Source organism: Rhinatrema bivittatum, unplaced genomic scaffold (genome assembly GCF_901001135.1).
Source record: "Rhinatrema bivittatum unplaced genomic scaffold, aRhiBiv1.1, whole genome shotgun sequence".
In the NCBI taxonomy this organism is placed as follows: domain Eukaryota; kingdom Metazoa; phylum Chordata; class Amphibia; order Gymnophiona; family Rhinatrematidae; genus Rhinatrema; species Rhinatrema bivittatum.
Window position 1 is genome coordinate 51,998 of NW_021820532.1, and position 21,616 is coordinate 73,613.

At 51.6% G+C, this 21,616-nt stretch overlaps 1 protein-coding gene across 2 annotated transcripts in view; it reads left to right on the forward strand.

Annotated features, from left to right (window-relative positions):
• The window catches only part of LOC115081704, a 45,117-nt gene extending 23,832 nt beyond the window's left edge, over positions 1-21,285 (forward strand). The window contains exons 7-9 of one of the 2 annotated variants that reach the window (XM_029586126.1): positions 550-665; positions 18,879-19,019; positions 20,337-21,285. In XM_029586126.1, the coding sequence (XP_029441986.1) occupies positions 550-665; positions 18,879-19,019; positions 20,337-20,677 (598 nt within the window). In that variant the 3' untranslated portion in view covers positions 20,678-21,285. Of the gene's footprint in view, positions 1-549; positions 666-9,753; positions 10,559-18,878; positions 19,020-20,336 lie in introns of those variants that run through there. The other variant, XM_029586127.1, reaches the window with a different exon arrangement.
• The last annotated feature ends 331 nt before the right edge of the window (positions 21,286-21,616 follow it).

Consider the following 21,616-nt stretch of genomic DNA (forward strand, 5'->3'; position numbering starts at 1 on the left):
ATATTTCAGGAAATTTCCTATAAAATTCCATGATTTAAACGTAAGAATATTTCCGGACCTAGCGTTAATCACACAACAAAGACGTAAAACTTTTCTGGTGTTACGCCAAGATGTGATTGCATTAGGAATCACGTTTTTATTATGCTTTCCTTGCAAATGCTTAGTAAGGAGGAGTGATGAATGTAATATTTTCTTTGCCCCAGAGCAGTTAGCAAGGTTTATAGATTCAAAAGAGCATCTGACATCATCCCCAGAGATACAATAAATAGTACAGCAGGTGTTCTGTGCGCGCATGTTCTTACGGTTTCTTCATAACATTTTCTATATATTGTAAACTCCCGTATACTACCTCGTGATTAGATTCATTGATTGTTAAAAAGGATATTTTCAATAGAATAATATCGTGTAGAAATATCCTTTATTTCTGTTATGAACTGGTGATTGGTTTGTAAAATCTAGAAAAGTCTATAAATGAATTAGAAAAAAATAATAAATCCCAGGAGTAGATCAGCCTCAGGCTCTGTGACCCTCTCTTTCTTTCTTATCCAGAGCGGGAGGGCATCAGTCGGTCCCAGAAGACAGCAGAGAGATCTTCAGGCTGCCACCACCTGCAGCCCCGTTGCATGCATCCCAGGGGAGCCTGGAGGACCCCGGGCAGCTGAAAGGTGAGTCACACGGTCGTGGTGTGGCCTGCAGGGCAGTGGCGTAGCCAGAATTGATTTTTTGGGTGGGCACAAGGTTAACATGGGTGGGCTGTAGGCATGCAGGTCTACTAGTTGTTTTTTTACTGATAAATAATGCCAAATTATGCAGCATAGCATTCACATCTACGCCTAAGTATGAGGTTTACTTAATGATACAAACATAATTCACGGTGATTTGTGGTACATTAGCCTTCTTATTATTACGATTTTATACACGGCTCCTACCTGTCCATAAATTTTGAGAGAGCGGTTGTGTTGCTTATATTTAAATTGCTAACATCTCAAAATATAGATATATATTTTTACCTTTGTTGTCTGATCTTTGTATTTTTCTAATCAGTTGGTCCTGGTCTCTTTTTCCCATTTTTTCCCTTATAGCTCATTTCCTAATTCCTTTTCAGTGTCTTTCTTCTATTACTGTCTTCTTCCCTTCCACACACACACACACACACATACACGCTTTCTCTCACAGACTCCCTCTCACACACTCAAGCTGTCACTCTCATATGCTCTCCCCCCCCCACCCACCCCCCCACAAGCTCACATTCAAGTTCTCACTTTCTCACCCCTCCCCAGGCTTATATTCTTATGCACACACAGACGCACATCCAGGCACCCATTCTCACCCACACACATAAACCCAGACTCCCATTCTCACCCACAAACCCATGCTCCCAGTCTCACCCACACATATTCAAGCTCCCATTCTCATCCATACATATACACATTTAAGGTACTATTCTCACCCACACATACACACATTCAAGCACCCATTCTTATCCACATATTCAAGCTTCCATTCTCACCCACCCACACAAACCCAGGCTCTCATTCTCACCCATATATACACACATTCAAGCTCCCATTCTCACCCACCCACAAACCCAGGCTCCCATTCTCAACCACACATACACACATTCGAGCTCCCATTCACCCACATATTAAAGCTTCCACTCTCACCTACATACACACCCAGGCTCCAGTTTTCACCCACACACACTCCCATTCTCATCCACACATACACATTCAAGCACGTGCACAGCTTCCGCTTTCTCCCCCAGAGCAGGAAGATCAGCTGCCTCTCCTGCTGCCACCGGACTCCTGCTATCTTCGGGCGTCGGGCCATACTGCCCGCCGAACTTCCTGTCGGGGGGGGGGGGGGGAGCGGAAGCACAGCGCACAACGTCCGCTTCCTCCCTCCCCCCCCCCCCAAGCAGGAAGATCGGTGGACCATACGGCCCGACGCCCGAAGAAGATAGCAGGAGGCCGGTGGCAGCAGGAGAGGCAGCTGATCTTCCTGCTTTGGGGGAGAAAGCGGAAGCTGTGCGCAGCGCTTCCGCTCCCCCAAACAGGAAGTTTGGCGGGCCGTTTGGTCCGAAGATAGCAGGAGAACGGGTGGCAGCAGGAGAGGCAGCTGATCTTCCTGCATTGGGGGAGGAAGCGGAAGCTGCCCGCGGCGCTTCCGCTCCCCCCCGAACAGGAAGACCGGTTGGCCATACGGCCGCAGCAGCGCTTCCCCACGTGTGCCGTGATGGCGCGCGTGGCGTGGGTTCTCTTGTTCGCTGTCGCGGGGATGGGATCCCGCGACAGCCTTGCAGTTCCGGTGCCAGTTGGGTGGGCCTGTGTTACCGCTTCCCATGCCGGCGGGGCTGTCCTCCGGGGTCGGCGGGGTTCTGCTTCTGTCCCCGTTGTTCCCGTGGCGCCGGCGGCGCAACTTCCTCCTGCACGGCCCCGACGTTCCCCGAGGACTTCCGTGCTCAGGACCGCCGCCGCGGGCAAATCTCGCGCTAAAGCGCGCCGTGGACACGCCCCCTGACGTCAGACGCCGACCAGCCGCGGTTTGCGCGGGAAAGGATTGACATTTAAACGGAGCTTCCTGCTGAGCTCCTCGCTTCGGCCACAGTGCGCTTGGTGAGTGTTTTGTTTGCTTCCCTGCCTGTCGCTCAGCTCTAGACCCGGACTGAACTTTGATTATTCTGCCTGCTGCCTGCCCAGACCTCGGCCTGCCTCTCTGGATTTCTGTTTGCTGCCTGCTTGAACCCGGACTGACCCAGTGGATTATTTCTGTTTGCTGCCTGCCCTGACCTTGGTCTGCCCCTCTGGATTTCTGTTTGCTGCCTGCCTGGACCCGGACTGAACTTTGATTATTCTGCCTGCTGCCTGCCCAGACCTCGGCCTGCCTCTCTGGATTTCTGTTTGCTGCCTGCCTGAACCCGGACTGACCCAGTGGATTATTTCTGTTTGCTGCCTGCCCTGATCTGGACTCCTTCCCTGGATTATCCTGTTTGCTGCCTGCCTTGACCCGGACCACGGCATTGGATTCTTTTGCCGCCGGTCCCGACCTGGACTGTCGTTTTGGATTCTACTGATCACTGTCTCAGGGGTGTCTCTTCTACATCCAGGAGAGGAGGACTTTCCGTTCCGGTGCTTCCCAGACTCAAGGTAAGCGGTGTCGACCCAGGTTCCACTTAACGAACGTTACAGTTGGCCGAAGCCACAGTTGGCCGAAGCCATGGAACCAGTCGACTTGGCCGCACTCCAGGCAATTCCCGGGATGGCCAATCGAATTCAACAGCAGCAAGGGGTTCTGGACCAAGTCACAGGGGTCTTGGATCGTTTGGTTGCCCGAATGGATGCGTTAGCCCATACCCCGGCTATTCCCATAACCAGTTCTGCCGCAAGTCCTACACCTATTCGGATTCCTCCTCCGCCTCGATTTAATGGAACTGCCACACTGTGTAGAGGATTCATTAATCAGTGTCGAATGCACTTCTCGTTACAGCCCACTTCCTTTCCCAATGACAAGACCAGGACTACCTTTATTCTTTCCTTGTTGGAGGGACCCGCCCTGGCTTGGGCTTCTCCTCTTTGGGAGAGGGATGATCCCCTTCTCTCTAACCTGGACCGATTCTTAAAAGAATTTCGCCTTATTTTTGACGAACCTGGACGTTCTAATTCAGCAGCTACTGAATTACTTCACATTAGGCAGGGATCCCGATCCGTGGGTGAATACGCCATCCAGTTCCGGACATTAGCCTCTGAACTTGCTTGGGGAGAGGATAGTTTGTTGGCAATTTTTCGACAAGGTCTAGCAGAGAACATTAAGGATGAACTTGCTGGCAGAGATCCTCCTGAAACTCTGGAGGGATTAATTCGACTGGCTATCCGCTTAGATTTACGTTTCCAGGAAAGAACACGTGAGCGAGCTGCTTCCCGAAGGATCTTTCGCCTAGCCCCCACTTTTCAGCAGCCTCTTTCGGTTCAATCTGCTGCAGAAGCTTCGAGTGGTACTGATGAACCCATGCAGATTGATAGGGTTCGTCTAACGCCGGAGGAACGTCACAGAAGGAGAACCAAGAATCTCTGTTTATATTGTGCGGGCGCCGGTCATTTCGTCAATAAATGTCCCAACAAGGCGGGAAACTCTCGGACCTAGGACGGGTAGGAGAGGCCTCCCTGGGTCCCACTGGTTCCTCTCCACAACTACTCCTTCCTGTTACCATTTCATTTAAGGAGCAAGTACATTCGGCCCAGGCTTTCATTGATTCAGGCGCTGCCGGTAATTTTATTCAGGAGCAACTGGTTAAGTCATACCAGATTCCGGTCAAACCTCTAGACATTTCCCTCTCTGTTACTTCAGTGTCCGGACATTCTGTAGGTATGCGAATCTGCTACGTCACCGAACCCATCTTGCTTACCACTGGAGTTTTGCACCAAGAACTCATCCAGCTCTATGTGCTTCCATCTTCGGTCAATCAAATCATTTTAGGTCTACCCTGGTTACGGATTCATCAACCCCGGTTGGACTGGGCTTCATTGCAACTCACCTCTTGGAGTCCTTTTTGCTTTCAGAACTGTTTAACGTCTATCCACAGGACCTCCATCCAGTCTACTCAACTCTCTCCTAGTATTCCGGTTCCCTATCAAGACTTCCAGGATGTTTTCAGTAAACAGCGTGCTGAAACCCTGCCACCCCACAGACCGTATGATTGTACTATAGATCTTCTTCCGGACACGATTCCACCCAGGGGGAGGATTTATGCGTTGTCAGAGCCTGAATCCGAGGCGTTACGGCAATACATCAAGGAGAATTTAGCGAATGGGTTTATTCGACCGTCTACATCTCCTGCTGGAGCAGGGTTCTTTTTTGTCAAGAAGAAGGATGGGTCGTTACGACCCTGCATCGACTACCGAGGTCTCAATAGTATCACGAGGAAGAATGTTCGAGCCGACGCCCTCTCCCGCAGTTTTGATCTGGATGAAACTCCGGACCCGCCTCGCTATATCATAGATCCAGCTCGCATTCAGATAGCAGCCACTTTTACAGTTCCGTTGGGGAAAACCGTGGTACCTAAACGCTTGCGTCTCCGGGTTCTTCGCTGGGCTCATGATGCGCGTTTAGCAGGACATCCCGGGATTGCCCGGACCAAGGATCTTCTTTCCAGACGCTATTGGTGGCCCCGCTGGCAACAGGACGTCAAACGGTATGTGGATTCCTGCCCAGTTTGTGCTGCACAGAAGACTCCCCGACGTAAGCCCTTTGGTTTGTTACAACCTCTACCCATTCCTGCTTCCCCGTGGACTCATGTGGCCACGGATTTCATTACGGATCTGCCGCTCTCTGAGGGGAATACCGTTATTTGGGTAGTAGTAGACCGCTTCTCCCGGATGGCACATTTCATTCCTCTACCTGGACTACCCTCTGCCTCCCAGTTAGCCCACCTTTTTATTCAACACATTTTCCGCTTTCACGGTCTCCCCATCAGTATCGTCTCCGACAGGGGGGTCCAGTTTACTGCCTCATTTTGGACTAATTTATGCAAACTTCTTCAGGTCAAGCTTGCCTTTTCATCTGCCTACCATCCTCAATCCAATGGCCTCACTGAAAGGACAAACCAATCTCTAAAGACCTTTCTGCGTACTTACGTTAATCAACGACAGGACAATTGGGCATCTCTTCTGGTTTGGGCCGAAATGTGTCACAACAATCTTCCGTCTCAGGCCACTGGGAAGTCTCCTTTTTTTGTGGTCTTTGGTAGGCATCCTCGTCTTCCCTTGCCAATTGAAGGGTCCTCCAATTGTCCTGCGGTCAATGCCGCTGTTGAATCCATGTCCAGTCTTTGGACGAAGACTAGGGCCTTGTTGCTCCGGAATGCGGCCAAGATGAAGGCTCAAGCGGATAAGGGTCGGTGCATGGCTCCCCTCCTTCGCGCTGGAGATCCTGTCTGGTTGAGCACTCGCAATCTGCGACTACGTTTACCCTCCGCAAAATTTGCTCCTCGCTTCATTGGACCTTTCCCCATTGAGAAACGAATAAACTCTGTCTCCTACAAACTCTGTTTGCCACCCTCCTTACGTATCCACAATGCGTTTCATATCTCTTTATTGAAACCTGCTGTCATGACTTGGCCACATAGGAAGCGTAAGGTCAACTCTACCATAGTTCAGAATGATGATCAATTTGAGGTACAGGACATCCTGGATTCTAGAACAGTGAGGGGGCAGTTACAATATCTAATCTCTTGGAAACACTATGGCCCGGAGGAAAACACGTGGGAATCTGCGACCCATGTGCTTGCCCCCCCGATTAATTCAGCGATTTCACCTTCGATTCCCGCTCAAGCCCGGTCCCCAGAGGCGGGGAGGGGGACCTTGCCGGGGGGGTACTGTTACCGCTTCCCATGCCGGCGGGGCTGTCCTCCGGGGTCGGCGGGGTTCTGCTTCTGTCCCCGTTGTTCCCGTGGCGCCGGCGGCGCAACTTCCTCCTGCACGGCCCCGACGTTCCCCGAGGACTTCCGTGCTCAGGACCGCCGCCGCGGGCAAATCTCGCGCTAAAGCGCGCCGTGGACACGCCCCCTGACGTCAGACGCCGACCAGCCGCGGTTTTGCGCGGGAAAGGATTGACATTTAAACGGAGCTTCCTGCTGAGCTCCTCGCTTCGGCCACAGTGCGCTTGGTGAGTGTTTTGTTTGCTTCCCTGCCTGTCGCTCAGCTCTAGACCCGGACTGAACTTTGATTATTCTGCCTGCTGCCTGCCCAGACCTCGGCCTGCCTCTCTGGATTTCTGTTTGCTGCCTGCTTGAACCCGGACTGACCCAGTGGATTATTTCTGTTTGCTGCCTGCCCTGACCTTGGTCTGCCCCTCTGGATTTCTGTTTGCTGCCTGCCTGGACCCGGACTGAACTTTGATTATTCTGCCTGCTGCCTGCCCAGACCTCGGCCTGCCTCTCTGGATTTCTGTTTGCTGCCTGCCTGAACCCGGACTGACCCAGTGGATTATTTCTGTTTGCTGCCTGCCCTGATCTGGACTCCTTCCCTGGATTATCCTGTTTGCTGCCTGCCTTGACCCGGACCACGGCATTGGATTCTTTTGCCGCCGGTCCCGACCTGGACTGTCGTTTTGGATTCTACTGATCACTGTCTCAGGGGTGTCTCTTCTACATCCAGGAGAGGAGGACTTTCCGTTCCGGTGCTTCCCAGACTCAAGGTAAGCGGTGTCGACCCAGGTTCCACTTAACGAACGTTACAGCCTGGGTCTAAGTTGGGTGGGCACCTGCCCACCCAGGCCCACCCGTGGCTACGCCACTGCTGCAGGGAAGCTAAGACGTGCCCCGCTGAGTCAGACCCTAGGTCCATTCAGCCCAGTTTCCTGTTTCTAGCAGTGGCCAGCCCGGGTCACGAGTTCCCGGTAGCACCCAAAGAGTAGATCCATCCCATACTGCTCACTTCCAGGGATAAGCAGTGGCTTTCCCAAATACACCTGCTTAATAAAGGTTTCCATCTCTTTCCCCCTCCCAGCAGATGGCGACATCACAGCCACTTCTTAGGAGGTGGTGCCGGCAGCAGGAACCCGGCATTTTCTGCCTCCAGCAGGTGGTAGGGACGTTGTTAGGATCGGAGCAGCAGTTCCAGCCCATTAGCAAGCTCCCAGTCCCAGAGGGGACCTTGGTGGAGCTCAGGAGGGGAGAGCAGTTAATAAAATAATAATAATAATAATAATATTAATCTGTGAAATTTTTTCCTGACGCGCACCCAGACACCGCTCCGGGGCACGCGATGCATTATTTAAATGAGGGGTTGCACTAAAAAGGACACGCTAGGGATAAATTGTGCATCCCTAGTGCCTCCTGAGCAGGTTAGGAAAATGGACGTTCAATGAATGGGCGTCCGTTTCCCTAACCTGACCATGGGCAAGATTTGTTTTCCATGCTGCTTCCTGTGGTTCCTCCTACTTAGTATCAGGCGCACGGTGATTTTTTTGCATCGGGGGTAACAGCTAAGAGCACGCATTTACATGTGATGAACGCTATTCGCTAGACCCTGGTCTGGACGCACGTTTTGGAGGCGCTGATCCCCTTACTGCGTCGGGTGTTAGCCTAGCGTGTCCACGAGCTCGTTAGCCTGTGCGTTAGGCTCGGTGCACGACACAGCATCGGCCCCGTAAGAGAGGCTGAGTTTACTGGGCTGGCGCACGCACACTGGGGCTGCACTGGCAGAAGTGCTTACAGGGGAGCAGGTACACAGGGAAGCTGGGTGAGACGGGGAGGGTCGCCACGATAGTTTTGGTGTATCGGCCGCTCCGGGGGTGATGGACAGACCCGACCGTGTACACCGTTGCGGGGCCTGTGGTGTGCACCGTGCATCCGTGGAGAAGGAACCGCTGTGTGCCGCATGCGTTCAGACGGGGGGAGGTCCCCAGGGAGTGCTCGGCTTCATTTTCATTGTCACCGCCTCCAGCTGATCTCTCTCCTTCTCCGGAGCCCCATCTTAACTCCAGCGGCGTCAGATGCGGGTGCCACGTGGCCATCAACTGAGGGGGCTGGCTCGGCGGCCATTTTGTCAGCGGTTCCCACGTGAGCTGGTCCTTGCGATCTGAAGTCCTCGGAGGCCGGTGGGGGTGTGCGGAGGTGCCTCCTACCCTCATCTCACCTGTAGTCTTCCCTCCCAGTGACCGAGGGGGTTTTTTTTTACGGTTCCTGCATCGGGCTGTTTGTGCCTTCAAGAAGCTGGGAAAAGTCCTGTCATGGAGGGAGCAAAGGCCCCTGAGAAGCTTCCTCCCGTTTTGTCTCATCAAGTCCTGGCAAGAGAGGATTATTGAGGCTCCGGGTCCTTCATGGGCAGACCCTGAGGGGTCGGAGGACCACAGGGAAACCGAGAGCTCGGGTCCCGAGGATGATTCTGTCACCCACCTCTTCTTCGGGGATGCAGTTGGGGTTTGATTGTCTCCCCCTGGGAGATGTAAAGTCCCAGGAGACACGGGTATGGCATCCTGTCGTCAGAGGGGTGCGCACGCTCACCAGGGTCTTTCCCCGGCACCCCGAGCTGGAGGAGATGGTGCTTGCGGAGTGGGAATCTCCCGAGTCAGTGCTACAAGGGGTGCGGCAGATGTTGCACCCCCTTCCTCCGACCAGGCTGCAGGCAGCTTCTCAAATCCCGATAGTGGGACGGCTGTGACGAGGTACACCGCCGATCTGGTGGAAGGTTCCTCGGGATCACCTCTGCAGCATTTATTCACTTCCTCGGTGACAGCGGTCCAGATTTCTGTGTGTGCTGCCCTGGTGCTGCATGCGCACCTTCTCTGGAACCGACAGCTTCCAGAGAGTAAGGAAGTGGCGAGGATGGAGTCTGCAGCCGCCATTTGGCTAGTGCACTTTATGATTTGCTCAGCAGTTCTTCTCGCTAATTAGCCCTCTCGGTCACGGTTTCTTTGGCTACGCAATTGGGCAGCAAATTCATGGTCAAAAACACAACTGGGCAAGCTTCCTTTTAAGGGATCACTGCTGTCTGGCGAAGACCTGGATCAGTTGGTGAAAAACCTGGGGGATCCCAAGCCCTAGCAGCTCCCAGAGGATAAGGGTCTGTCCTTTTCCAGGTCCAGCAAGGGTCATAATATAAGAAGCTGCCATACTGGGTGAGAGCAAGGATCCTCAAGCTCAGCATCCTGTTTCCAACCCAGCTACACTAACTGCACTAATCACATCCTCTAGCAACAAATTCAAGAGCTTAATTGTGCGTTGAGTGAAAAATAATTTCTCTGATTTGTTTTCAGTGTGCTACTTACTAACTTCATTGTGAGAAGTGCCTGACCAGAAAACCAATATGGAGAAAAGAAAACTGACCCAGAATCCTCGGTTTCCTTAGCCTGCCTTAGCTGTATGAACTCTAACTGACTTCTTGAGAATGACTTGCAGAATTCATAGGATATCTGGACAGGCAGTCAAGCTGGCTCCATAAGGTGACGCCTACTCATAGGGTCACAGAAAGCAGAAGACAACAGCGGGAACTTCAGGCTATCCGATCATAATAAAAGGCACTATTCTCAGGAATATCTATAAAAACAACTTCAGATATGTTAATTGCCCTGACCAGCAAGATTCTAACAGAACAAAGGACTATCTAGAGAGTGATGGTAAATGGGCCCCACCTGGCAGAAGTAATCAGGGCAGTTCAGGGATAGTCACATCATGCTGTTGACATGACAACCTATGTAAATGATTCTTTGGGCAGTCACACAACCCTCTAGAATCTTCTACCATTGTACAATATTGAATGTTATCTATAAAAGAAGGGTCATGTCCTGTATACAGGGAGATGCTGGTCAATTTGTCAGAGAAAGGGTATCCATTATCCAGCATCTACCTATACTGATCAATAAAACAAAATTATAGTTTCTACAAAGTCTAAGTGTTCTTGTATCCCTGGATATAAGCGTAGGTTATATCCAGGGATATAACCATACCTTTTAATTATGTTATTTATATGTTTTAATTATATGTTTTAATTTATATGTTTTAATTTATATGTTTTAATTATGTTATATATAACCGTACCTTTTAATTATGTTATTAACCCCATATATCTTAACCCAAGTTAATTCGACCTGTTCATTGTAAGACATTTACTTGTCATTGTTATTGTTGAGAATGTAAACCGAATTGATCAATAATTCTGTTATTGGAAAGTCGGTATAGAAAAATGCTAAATAAATAAATAAATAGGTTGCGCTTAACAATGGAGTGCCCCCTAGTCCTTGTATTATCCAAAAGAGTAAACAACCAATTCACATTTACCCGTTTTAGACCTCTCATGATCTTAAAGACCGACGATTTCAATGTGTTATCCACTATGACGCCTAGATCTCTTTCTTGGGTGGTAGCTCCTAATATGGAACCTAACATCGTGTAACTACAGCAATGGTTATTTTTCCCTATATGCATCACCTTGCACTTGTCCACATTAAATTTCATCTGCCATTTGGATGCCCAATCTTCCAGTCTTGTAATGTCCTTCTGCAATTTATCACAGTCTGCTTGTGATTTAACTACTCTGAATAATTTTGTGTCATCCGCAAATTTGATAACCTCACTCGTTGTATTCCTTTCCAGATCATTTATAAATATATTAAAAAGCACCGGTCCAAGTATAGATCCCTGAGGCACTCCACTGTTTACCTTTTTTCCATGCAAAAACTGACCATTTAATCCTACTCTGTTTCCTGTCTTTTAAACAGATTGCAATCCACAAAAGGACATCGCCTCCTATCCCATGACTTTTTAGTTTTCTTAGAAGCCTCACATGAGGGACTTTGTCAGATGCTTTCTGAAAATACAAATACACTACATCTACCGGTTCACCTTTGTCCACATGTTTATTCACCCCTTCCAAAAAATGTAGCAGATTTGTGAGGCAAGACTTGCCCTGGGTAAAGCCATGCTGACTTTGTTCCATTAAACCAAGTCTTTCTATATGTTCTGTGATTTTGGTCTTTAGAACACGTTCAACTATTTTTCCTGGCACTGAAGTCAGGCTCATCAGTCTATATTTTCCCAGATCACCCCTGGAGCCCTTTTTAAATATCTGGATTACATTGGCCATCTTCCAGTCTTCAGGTACAACGGATGATTTTAATGATAGGTTACAAATTAATTGAAATAGGTCTGAAATTTCATTTTTGAGTTCTTTCAGAACCCTGGGGTGTATACCATCCAGTCCAGGTGATTTACTACTCATCAGTTTGTCAATCAGGCCTACCACATCTTCTAGGTTTACCATGATTTGGTTACCTATGAAATCATTGCCTATGAAAACCTTCTCCGGAAAGGGTATCTCCCCAACATCCTCTTCAGTAAACACCAAAGCAAAAAAAATCGTTTAATCTTTCCGCAATGGCCTTATCTTCCCTAAATGCTCCATTTACCCCTCGATCATCTAACGGTCCAACCGACTCCCTCGCAGGCTTTCTGCTTCATGTATATTTTTTAAAGTTTTTATTATGAGTTTTTGCCTCTATGGCCAACTTCTTTTCAAATTCTCTCTTCTACCCATAAAGATTCTACTATGCATTTAGTCTCTTGCAGGATATTTATCTTGTTGCACTCTATGCCATCCTGAACATAAAGTGTCATCCCCTCCCCCTCAACTACCGAGTTGGTCCACCCTACCACTGTGATATAATTTGTAACCTGGTATAACACTATCCTGCTTCCACCAGGTCTCTGAGATTTCATTTTTACCTCTTCATTCAATATTATACACTCTAACTCTCCCATCTTACTTCTTAGATGTCTAGCATTGGCATACATACATTTTAAAGTATGTTTTTTGTTTGTATTGACAACCTGCTTATCACTTTACAGGGATAATTTGGGATCTGTTAACTCGGGTGGTTCTTTACTTATGGGCACATGGACTACTTTTGCTTTTATTGGAACCTTTCTGTTGGGATACCCTAACTCTGTTTCATTAGTATCTTTCGAAGATATCTCCTTCCAAACTATGTATTGCTGAGCAACTATTGGCTTTCCCCTTGTTCTGGTTTAAAAGCTGCTCTATCTCCTTTTTAAAGGTTAGTGCCAGCAGTCTGGTTCCACCCTGGTTAAGGTGGAGCCCATCCCTTCGGAAGAGACTCCCCCTTCCCCAAAAGGTTCCCCAGTTCCTTACAAAACTGAATCCCTCTTCCTTGCACCATCGTCTCATCCACACATTGAGACTCCGGAGCTCTGCCTGCCTCTGGGGACCTGCGCGTGGAACAGGGAGCATTTCAGAGAATGCTACCCTGGAGGTTCTGGATTTAAGCTTTCTACCTAAGAACCTAAATTTGGCTTCCAGAACCTCCCTCCCACACTTTCCTATGTCGTTGGTGCCCACATGTACCAGGACAGCCGGCTCCTCCCCAGCACTGTCTAAAATCCTATCTAGGTGACGCGTGAGGTTGTGCCACCTTCGCACCAGGCAGGCAAGTTACCAGGAGATCCTCACGCCCACCAGCCACCCAGCTGTCTACATTTGTAATAATCAAATCACCAACTATGACGGCCGACCTAACCCTTCCCTCCTGAGCAATAGCCCTGGGAGACTCGTCCTTGGTGTGAGAAGACAGTGTATCACCTGGAGAGCAGGTCCTTGCTATCTGATCACTTCCTGCTACTCCAGGGTGATGCTCTCTGACCAGGGGACCTTCCTCCTCCAAGGCAGCACTGGTGCTGCCAGATTGGAGTTGGGACTTGGCTACTATGCCCTTGAACGTCTCCTCTATATATATCTCTGTCTGTCTCAGCTCCTCCAGTTCTGCACTCTGGCCTCCAGAGATCGGACTTGTTCTCTGAGAGCCAGGAACTCTTCACAGGGGGTACACACATGCAACCTCTCACCAACTTGTAAAAAATCATACATGTGACACTCGATGCAAAAGATTATAAGGCTGGACTGCTGCCTTCATCATAATATTGTTGATTTCTTAGTTAAGTTTAAGTTGCTAAGGGAGTAGGGATGAGTAAATTACTGTCCTTTAAACTTGTGGTGTACTTGCTGTTAATCTGGTAGTGACCTGGAAGGGGATTATTAAACTTTTGATAAGGGCTGTGGCAAGCCTGTGTTTAGATAAAACCCTGATTTATGTTTAATGTGGAAGTGTTTCTTGCCTATAAAATCAAAGAATGAGCTAGGGGTGGATGGGAGGGAGGGAAAGGCAGACACTGCAATTACCTACCTTATGCTAGCTTTTTATTTCAGGCGCACACACTAAAGAATATATTTCACCAAACGTTTTACATGCTAAAGATTTCCCAAAGCGCAATACTCACCAGTCCTCTTCAGCCGGCAGCAAAATCTGCTTATCTTCTCAGTGCTCCCACAGGGGCAGGGGCAGTCTGGGGACTCCAGGCGTTACAGGACAGGCCTTTGGTTCTGCCTCCCACAAATTTCCCACGCCTAGAAGCGGGGTCAGTCCTTTTGTGGCTTCAGAAAGACGAGGTCCGATGCCGGGCCTTCCTCAGCGGGTCTGCTCCCTTCTAACCCTGATAGGGGGGGGGGGGGGGGGGCTCGCTTATAGGGGTTCCACAGAGAGTGGACCCATATTACATCGGATCAGTGGGTATTAGAGGTCATCCGCACTGGATCTGCAGCAGCCGCTTTGTGATGTCTTCATGCTCTCCCCTGGTTCTGTGGCCAATCAGCAGGCAGTCCTGCTCCAGCTCCTGTGGGCAGTGGTCCCTGTTCCCCCAGCCGAGCTGGGGCAGAGTCACCATTCCATGTACTTCATGGTGCTCAGGACGGAAGGGTCTTTCCACCCTATTATGGATCTCAAAGGGGCGAACAGCAGGTTGCAGGTTACCCACGTTCGTATGGAAGCTCTGCAGCCTCTTCTCACCGCGGATCGGCAGGGGTAGTATCTCTGCCGTCTCGATTTGGCAGAGGCCTAACTGCACATCCTGACACGGCTCCGGATCAGAAGCCCCTGCGCTTTGAGTGCTGTAAGAGCGTTTTGAGTTCCATTTGCTGCCTTTCTTAAAAAGATACCCAGCTATGTAGCGCCCTGCGTATTTACCAAGGTAATGGTAGCAGTAGCGGTGGTGCTCAGACGCGAAGGCTTTATAGTTCACCTCTATCTGTACGACACGGTTAATTCATGCAAAGTCTCGTCAGGAGGACACACGCATGTCCAACCGGGTAGTCCATGTTTTAGAAGACTTAGGTGGGCAGTCGATTTTGCAAAAAGCAGGTGCGGAGGTCGCCGAGCCTCCTGCTTTCCTACAGATTGGGAAGACTTGCAGGCCCTTGGATTGACAGTAACCTGCACAGAGAGGCAGTTACTACCCTTAACAGAAGGCATGGGGTAACCTGCACAGAGAGGCAGTTACTACCCTTAACAGAAGGCATGGGGTAACCTGCACAGAGAGGCAGTTACTGCCCTTAACAGAAGGCATGGGGGTAACCTGCACAGAGAGGCAGTTACTGCCCTTAACAGAAGGCATGGGGTAACCTGCACGGAGAGGCAGTTACTGCCCTTAACAGAAGGCATGGGGTAACCTGCACGGAGCGGCAGTTACTACCCTTAACAGAAGGCATGGGGTAACCTGCACGGAGAGGCAGTTACTGCCCTTAACAGAAGGCATGGGGTAACCTGCACGGAGAGGCAGTTACTGCCCTTAACAGAAGGCATGGGGGTAACCTGCACAGAGAGGCAGTTACTGCCCTTAACAGAAGGCATGGGGGTAACCTGCACAGAGAGGCAGTTACTGCCCTTAACAGAAGGTATGGGGGTAACCTGCACGGAGCGGCAGTTACTACCCTTAACAGAAGGCATGGGGTAACCTGCACAGAGAGGCAGTTACTACCCTTAACAGAAGGCATGGGGGTAACCTGCACGGAGCGGCAGTTACTGCCCTTAACAGAAGGTATGGGGGTAACCTGCACAGAGCAGCAGTTACTACCCTTAACAGAAGGCATGGGGGTAACCCGCACGGAGTGGCAGTTACTGCCCTTAACAGAAGGCATGGGGGTAACCCGCACAGAGCGGCAGTTACTACCCTTAACAGAAGGCATGGGGGTAACCCACACGGAGCGGCAGTTACTACCCTTAACAGAAGGCATGGGGGTAACCCGCACGGAGTGGCAGTTACTACCCTTAACAGAAGGCATGGGGGTATCCTGCACAGAGCGGCAGTTACTACCCTTAACAGAAGGCATGGGGTAACCTGCATGGAGCATCAGTTACTACCCTTAACAGAAGGCATGGGGGTAACTTGCATGGAGCGGCAGTTACTACCCTTAACAGAAGGCATGGGGGTAACCTGCATGGAGCGGCAGTTACCACCCTTAACAGAAGGCATGGGGGTAACCTGCATAGAGCAGCAGTTACTGCCCTTAACAGAAGGAATGGGGGTAACTTGCATGGAGCGGCAGTTACTACCCTTAACAGAAGGAATGGGGGTAACTTGCATGGAGCAGCAGTTACTACCCTTAACAGAAGGCATGGGGGTAACCTGCATGGAGCGGCAGTTACCACCCTTAACAGAAGGCATGGGGGTAACCTGCATAGAGCAGCAGTTACTGCCCTTAACAGAAGGAATGGGGGTAACTTGCATGGAGCGGCAGTTACTTCCCTTAACAGAAGGCATGGGGTAACCTGCATAGAGCAGCAGTTACTGCCCTTAACAGAAGGAATGGGGGTAACTTGCATGGAGCGGCAGTTACTACCCTTAACAGAAGGAATGGGGGTAACTTGCATGGAGCAGCAGTTACTACCCTTAACAGAAGGAATGGGGGTAACTTGCATGGAGTGGCAGATACGTCTCTAAAATAAAAAAAAAAAGTTGTTGAGCAGACTGGATGGACAACTTGCCACTCTTTCTGGAATCATTTACTTTTTTTAAAATTGTTTTCATTTGTTGTTCCTGCTGCCCCTCCTCCTTTCATCCAGCCAGGGCCATTCCTCCTGGTCTTACACCTTAATTACTACAAAACGTAATCTGGATGGCATCCGATCCAGTAGCACCGAGGTGTAAATTCTGTCCCAGCATCCCCTGCAGTGTAGGAGGGGCCTAAGGAAGAAGGCGTCCGCGTGCAGCCACTCCCAGATCTTCAGAGCTGGACCCCTCCCCCGTACACTGCTCTGAGGCCCTTTTTCAGATCGTGTGGGAGCCTTTAATTTGAACATATGGCACTAGATATGTAATTTCTGCTCTTCCACATTCCTGTGAATCAGGCACTCATTAACACCAGTCACAGATTAATTAGCAGTCATGGTCCTGACAGAAACCTTTCTAGCTAAGAGGGAGAGTTAAGGAGGTTCAACCCTGGATTTACCTGTAGCAGCTCCCTGGGATGCTGCAGCTTCATGGGCACATGCAACTGTGACTGCAGCTCCTGTGGGTACTCAGGGCATGGTCAGGCAGTGTCTGCAGCTCCTGTGGGTACCTATGGGCGTGGTCAGGCAGTGTCTGCAGCTCCTGTGGGTACTCAGGGCATGGTCAGGCAGTGACTGCAGCTCCTGTGGGTACTCAGGGCATGGTCAGGCAGTGTCTGCAGCTCCTGTGGGTACCTATGGGCGTGGTCAGGCAGTGTCTGCAGCTCCTGTGGGTACTCAGGGCGTGGTCAGGCAGTGATTGCAGCTCCTGTGGGTACCTATGGGTGTGGACAGGCAGTGTCTGCAGCTCCTGTGGGTACTCAGGGCATGGTCAGGCAGTGTCTGCAGCTCCTGTGGGTACTCAGGGCATGGTCCGGCAGTGACTGCAGCTCCTGTGGGTACTCAGGGCATGGTCAGGCAGTGACTGCAGCTCCTGTGGGTACCTATGGGCGTGGTCAGGCAGTGACTGCAGCTCCTGTGGGTACTCAGGGCATGGTCCAGGCAGTGACTGCAGCTCCTGTGGGTACCTATGGGCGTGGTCAGGCAGTGTCTGCAGCTCCTGTGGGTACTCAGGGCATGGTCAGGCAGTGACTGCAGCTCCTGTGGGTACCTATGGGTGTGGACAGGCAGTGACTGCAGCTCCTGTGGGTACTCAGGGCGTGGTCAGGCAGTGACTGCAGCTCCTGTGGGTCCTCATGGGTGTGGACAGGCAGTGACTGCAGCTCCTGTGGGTACTCAGGGCGTGGTCAGGCAGTGTCTGCAGCTCCTGTGGGTACTCAGGGCGTGGTCAGGCAGTGTCTGCAGCTCCTGTGGGTACTCAGGGCGTGGTCAGGCAGTGTCTGCAGCTCCTGTGGGTACTCAGGGCGTGGTCAGGCAGTGACTGCAGCTCCTGTGGGTACCTATGGGCGTGGTCAGGCAGTGTCTGCAGCTCCTGTGGGTACTCAGGGCGTGGTCAGGCAGTGTCTGCAGCTCCTGTGGGTACTCAGGGCATGGTCAGGCAGTGACTGCAGCTCCTGTGGGTACTCAGGGCATGGTCAGGCAGTGACTGCAGCTCCTGTGGGTACCTATGGGCGTGGTCAGGCAGTGACTGCAGCTCCTGTGGGTACTCAGGGCATGGTCAGGCAGTGACTGCAGCTCCTGTGGGTACCTATGGGCGTGGTCAGGCAGTGTCTGCAGCTCCTGTGGGTACTCAGGGCATGGTCAGGCAGTGACTGCAGCTCCTGTGGGTACCTATGGGTGTGGACAGGCAGTGACTGCAGCTCCTGTGGGTACTCAGGGCGTGGTCAGGCAGTGACTGCAGCTCCTGTGGGTCCTCATGGGTGTGGACAGGCAGTGACTGCAGCTCCTGTGGGTACTCAGGGCGTGGTCAGGCAGTGTCTGCAGCTCCTGTGGGTACTCAGGGCGTGGTCAGGCAGTGACTGCAGCTCCTGTGGGTACTCAGGGCGTGGTCAGACAGTGTCTGCAGCTCCTGTGGGTACTCAGGGCGTGGTCAGGCAGTGTCTGCAGCTCCTGTGGGTACTCAGGGCGTGGTCAGGCAGTGACTGCAGCTCCTGTGGGTACTCAGGGCATGGTCAGGCAGTGACTGCAGCTCCTGTGGGTACCTATGGGCGTGGTCAGGCAGTGTCTGCAGCTCCTGTGGGTACTCAGGGCGTGGTCAGGCAGTGTCTGCAGCTCCTGTGGGTACTCAGGGCATGGTCAGGCAGTGACTGCAGCTCCTGTGGGTACTCAGGGCATGGTCAGGCAGTGTCTGCAGCTCCTGTGGGTTCCCATGGGTGTGGACAGGCAGTGACTGCAGCTCCTGTGGGTACCCATGGGCGTGGGGGGCATGGACAGGCAGTGACTGCAGCTCCTGTGGGTCCTCATGAGCGTGGACAGGCAGTGACTGCAGCTCCTGTGGGTACCCTCGGCTGTGGACAGGCCCATGGAAATATTTGTCTGTGGGCAGATACACTGAAGTCACAAATCTTTGATGCCCAGCATTAGTGATAGTTGGGTGGAATGTCACACTTGTACTCAGTAAACGTTTGTTTCCTTTTGCCATGTTTCAGATACCTTTCTCCAGCGAGCTGTGGGGAAGGAGCAGCTGCAGAGTTCGCCCACTGGGTCTCCAAGGCTAAAGGCTAACAGCTGCCATGACAAGGACCCTGCACTGACAACTAGAAATAGGCGGTCCTTTTCTTTAAACACTGGTACGTGGAATATGTGCATGTACACGGAGATCTCTCAATGGGCACTCGCACAAGCTGTGGAGTCCTGATTGATTTTCTCCCATGGCTACCCAGGTCTATGCAGAGCAGTGATGGAAGTAGCTCTGAAGCGAGCTGCATCCCAGTTTCTCAGCCACAGAGGTCACAGCTACTTCCACTGCATACGTGGGAATACACAGAAAGAACCGGAGGCCACACACACAGACTCTCTGATGAGAGCCAGATGGGAAGTGTGAGAAAGGGTGGGAGTGCATGATGGTTCCCTGTTAAGAGCCAAATGACAGGTGTGAATGCAAGACAGCTTTCTCCATGGACACGCAGGATGAACCCTGCCACATAATGTTGATGGCAATTCATGGCACCGTATATGAAGAGTGACATAGCGGCGTTTAAAAGAGGACTGGAGAAGTTCCAATTGCAGGCTGTTAACCCGCAATTGGACGCGCGTTTCCCTTACCCCTTATTCAGTAAGGGGCGGAAAACGCACGTCCAACCCGCGGCACCTAATAGGGCCCTCAACATGCAAATGCATGTTGAGGGCCCTATTAGTTATTCCCGCGTGATTCACTAAGTAAAATGTGCAGCCAAGCCGCACATTTTACTTTCAGAAACTAGCGCCGACCCAAAAGTAGGCGCTAATTTCTTCCGGCACCGGGAAAGTGCACAGAAAAGCAGTAAAAACTGCTTTTCTGTGCACCCTCTGACTTAATATCTTGGCGATATTAAATCGGAGGTGCCGAAGGGTAAAAAAAAGTAAAAAAAAAAAAATTTTTGAAGTTGGTCAGCGGCTGTCAGGTCGAAAACCGGCCGGTCAGTTTTGCCGGCGTCCGGTGTCCGAGCCCATGGATGTCAGCGGGCTCGAGAACTGATGCCGGCAAAATTGAGCGTCGGCTGTCAAACCCGCTGACAGCCGCCGCTCTGGGCCAAAAGGAGGCGCTAGGGCCGCGCTAGTGTCCCTAGCGCCTCCTTTTGCTCATTTCTACCACCGAGCCTAATTTAAATACTGAACCGCGCGCACAGGCGAGTGGCCCGCTCTCCCACGGACTTTACTGAATCGGCCCGACAGTTATTAGCCAGGCAGACTTGGGAAAGCCGGCGCTCACTTATCCCCGGGAGTGAGAGACAAGAAAGAGATCAATTGTCAGGGATCTGACGGACACTTATGACCCGGACTGGCCGCTGTAGGACACAGGATGTGGGCTCGATGGGCCTCAGTCTGACCCAGCAGGGCGCTTCTTATGCTCTTACCTCACTCCACACAGAATTACCTGTTCCAGGCAACTTTGCTTTCTGTTTCAGCCGCACAGCAGCAAGTGCCTTGTGTTTCATCGCCCGACGAGGCCACTGAGATGAGAAGCAGCTCCACGCATTCGCTGTATGCCAGGGACCACTGCCCCTCCTCGGGTGCTAGCCAGTGGCGAGCCAGGGGCCAGACCACGCTGCCACAAAAGCAGCAGCAGGAAAGGAGCCAGGAGGTCACACCCCAGGGCAGGAGCCTCAAGATGAAACGCTGGGACAGACAGACTGCAAGGAGCCCTGAAAGGACTCTCTGCGAGCTGCAGCAGGAGTGGGGTCACAGGATCCCGCCAAGCACAAAGAACAAATCTGTCTTCAAGATGATCTTCCAGAAGAAGGATTAAACGGGACTGCAGCAAGCCCCTCCTGACTCTCGGACAGTGACCAGCAGGGGTCAGAGAACAGGTCACGCCTTTCACGGGAGAGCCACAGATTACTTCTGTGTAAAGCTGGGAATGCTGAGGAGTTACATATTGCAATGGGGCACCATGACAGTCTCCCTGCCCTCCTCTCACATATCCTGGGTGTCTCATCACCTCACACCCATCGTGGGGGGTCTCAGGACGCGGTAACTGCCCCCCACATACACCTCACATCCATCTTGGGGGTCTCAGGACGCGGTGACTGCCCCCCTTCATACACCTCACATCCATCTTGGGGGTCTCAGGACGCGGTGACTGCTCCCCTTCATACACCTCACACCCATCTTGGGGGTCTCAGGACGCGGTGACTGCTCCCCTTCATACACCTCACACCCATCTTGGGGGTCTCAGGACACAGTGACTGCTCCCCTTCATACACCTCACACCCATCGTGGGGGTCTCAGGATGCAGTGACTGCTCCCCTTCATACACCTCACACCCATCTTGGGGGTCTCAGGATGCAGTGACTGCTCCCCTTCATACACCTCACACTCATCTTGGGGGTCTCAGGACGCGGTGACTGCTCCCCTTCATACACCTCACACTCATCTTGGGGGTCTCAGGACGCGGTGACTGCTCCCCTTCATACACCTCACACCCATCTTGGGGGTCTCAGGACGCAGTGACTGCTCCCCTTCATACACCTCACACCCATCTTGGGGGTCTCAGGACGCGGTGACTGCTCCCCTTCATACACCTCACACTCATCTTGGGGGTCTCAGGACGCGGTGACTGCTCCCCTTCATACACCTCACACACATCTTGGGGGTCTCAGGACGCGGTGACTGCTCCCCTTCATACACCTCACACCCATCATGGGGGTCTCAGGACGCGGTGACTGCTCCCCTTCATACACCTCAC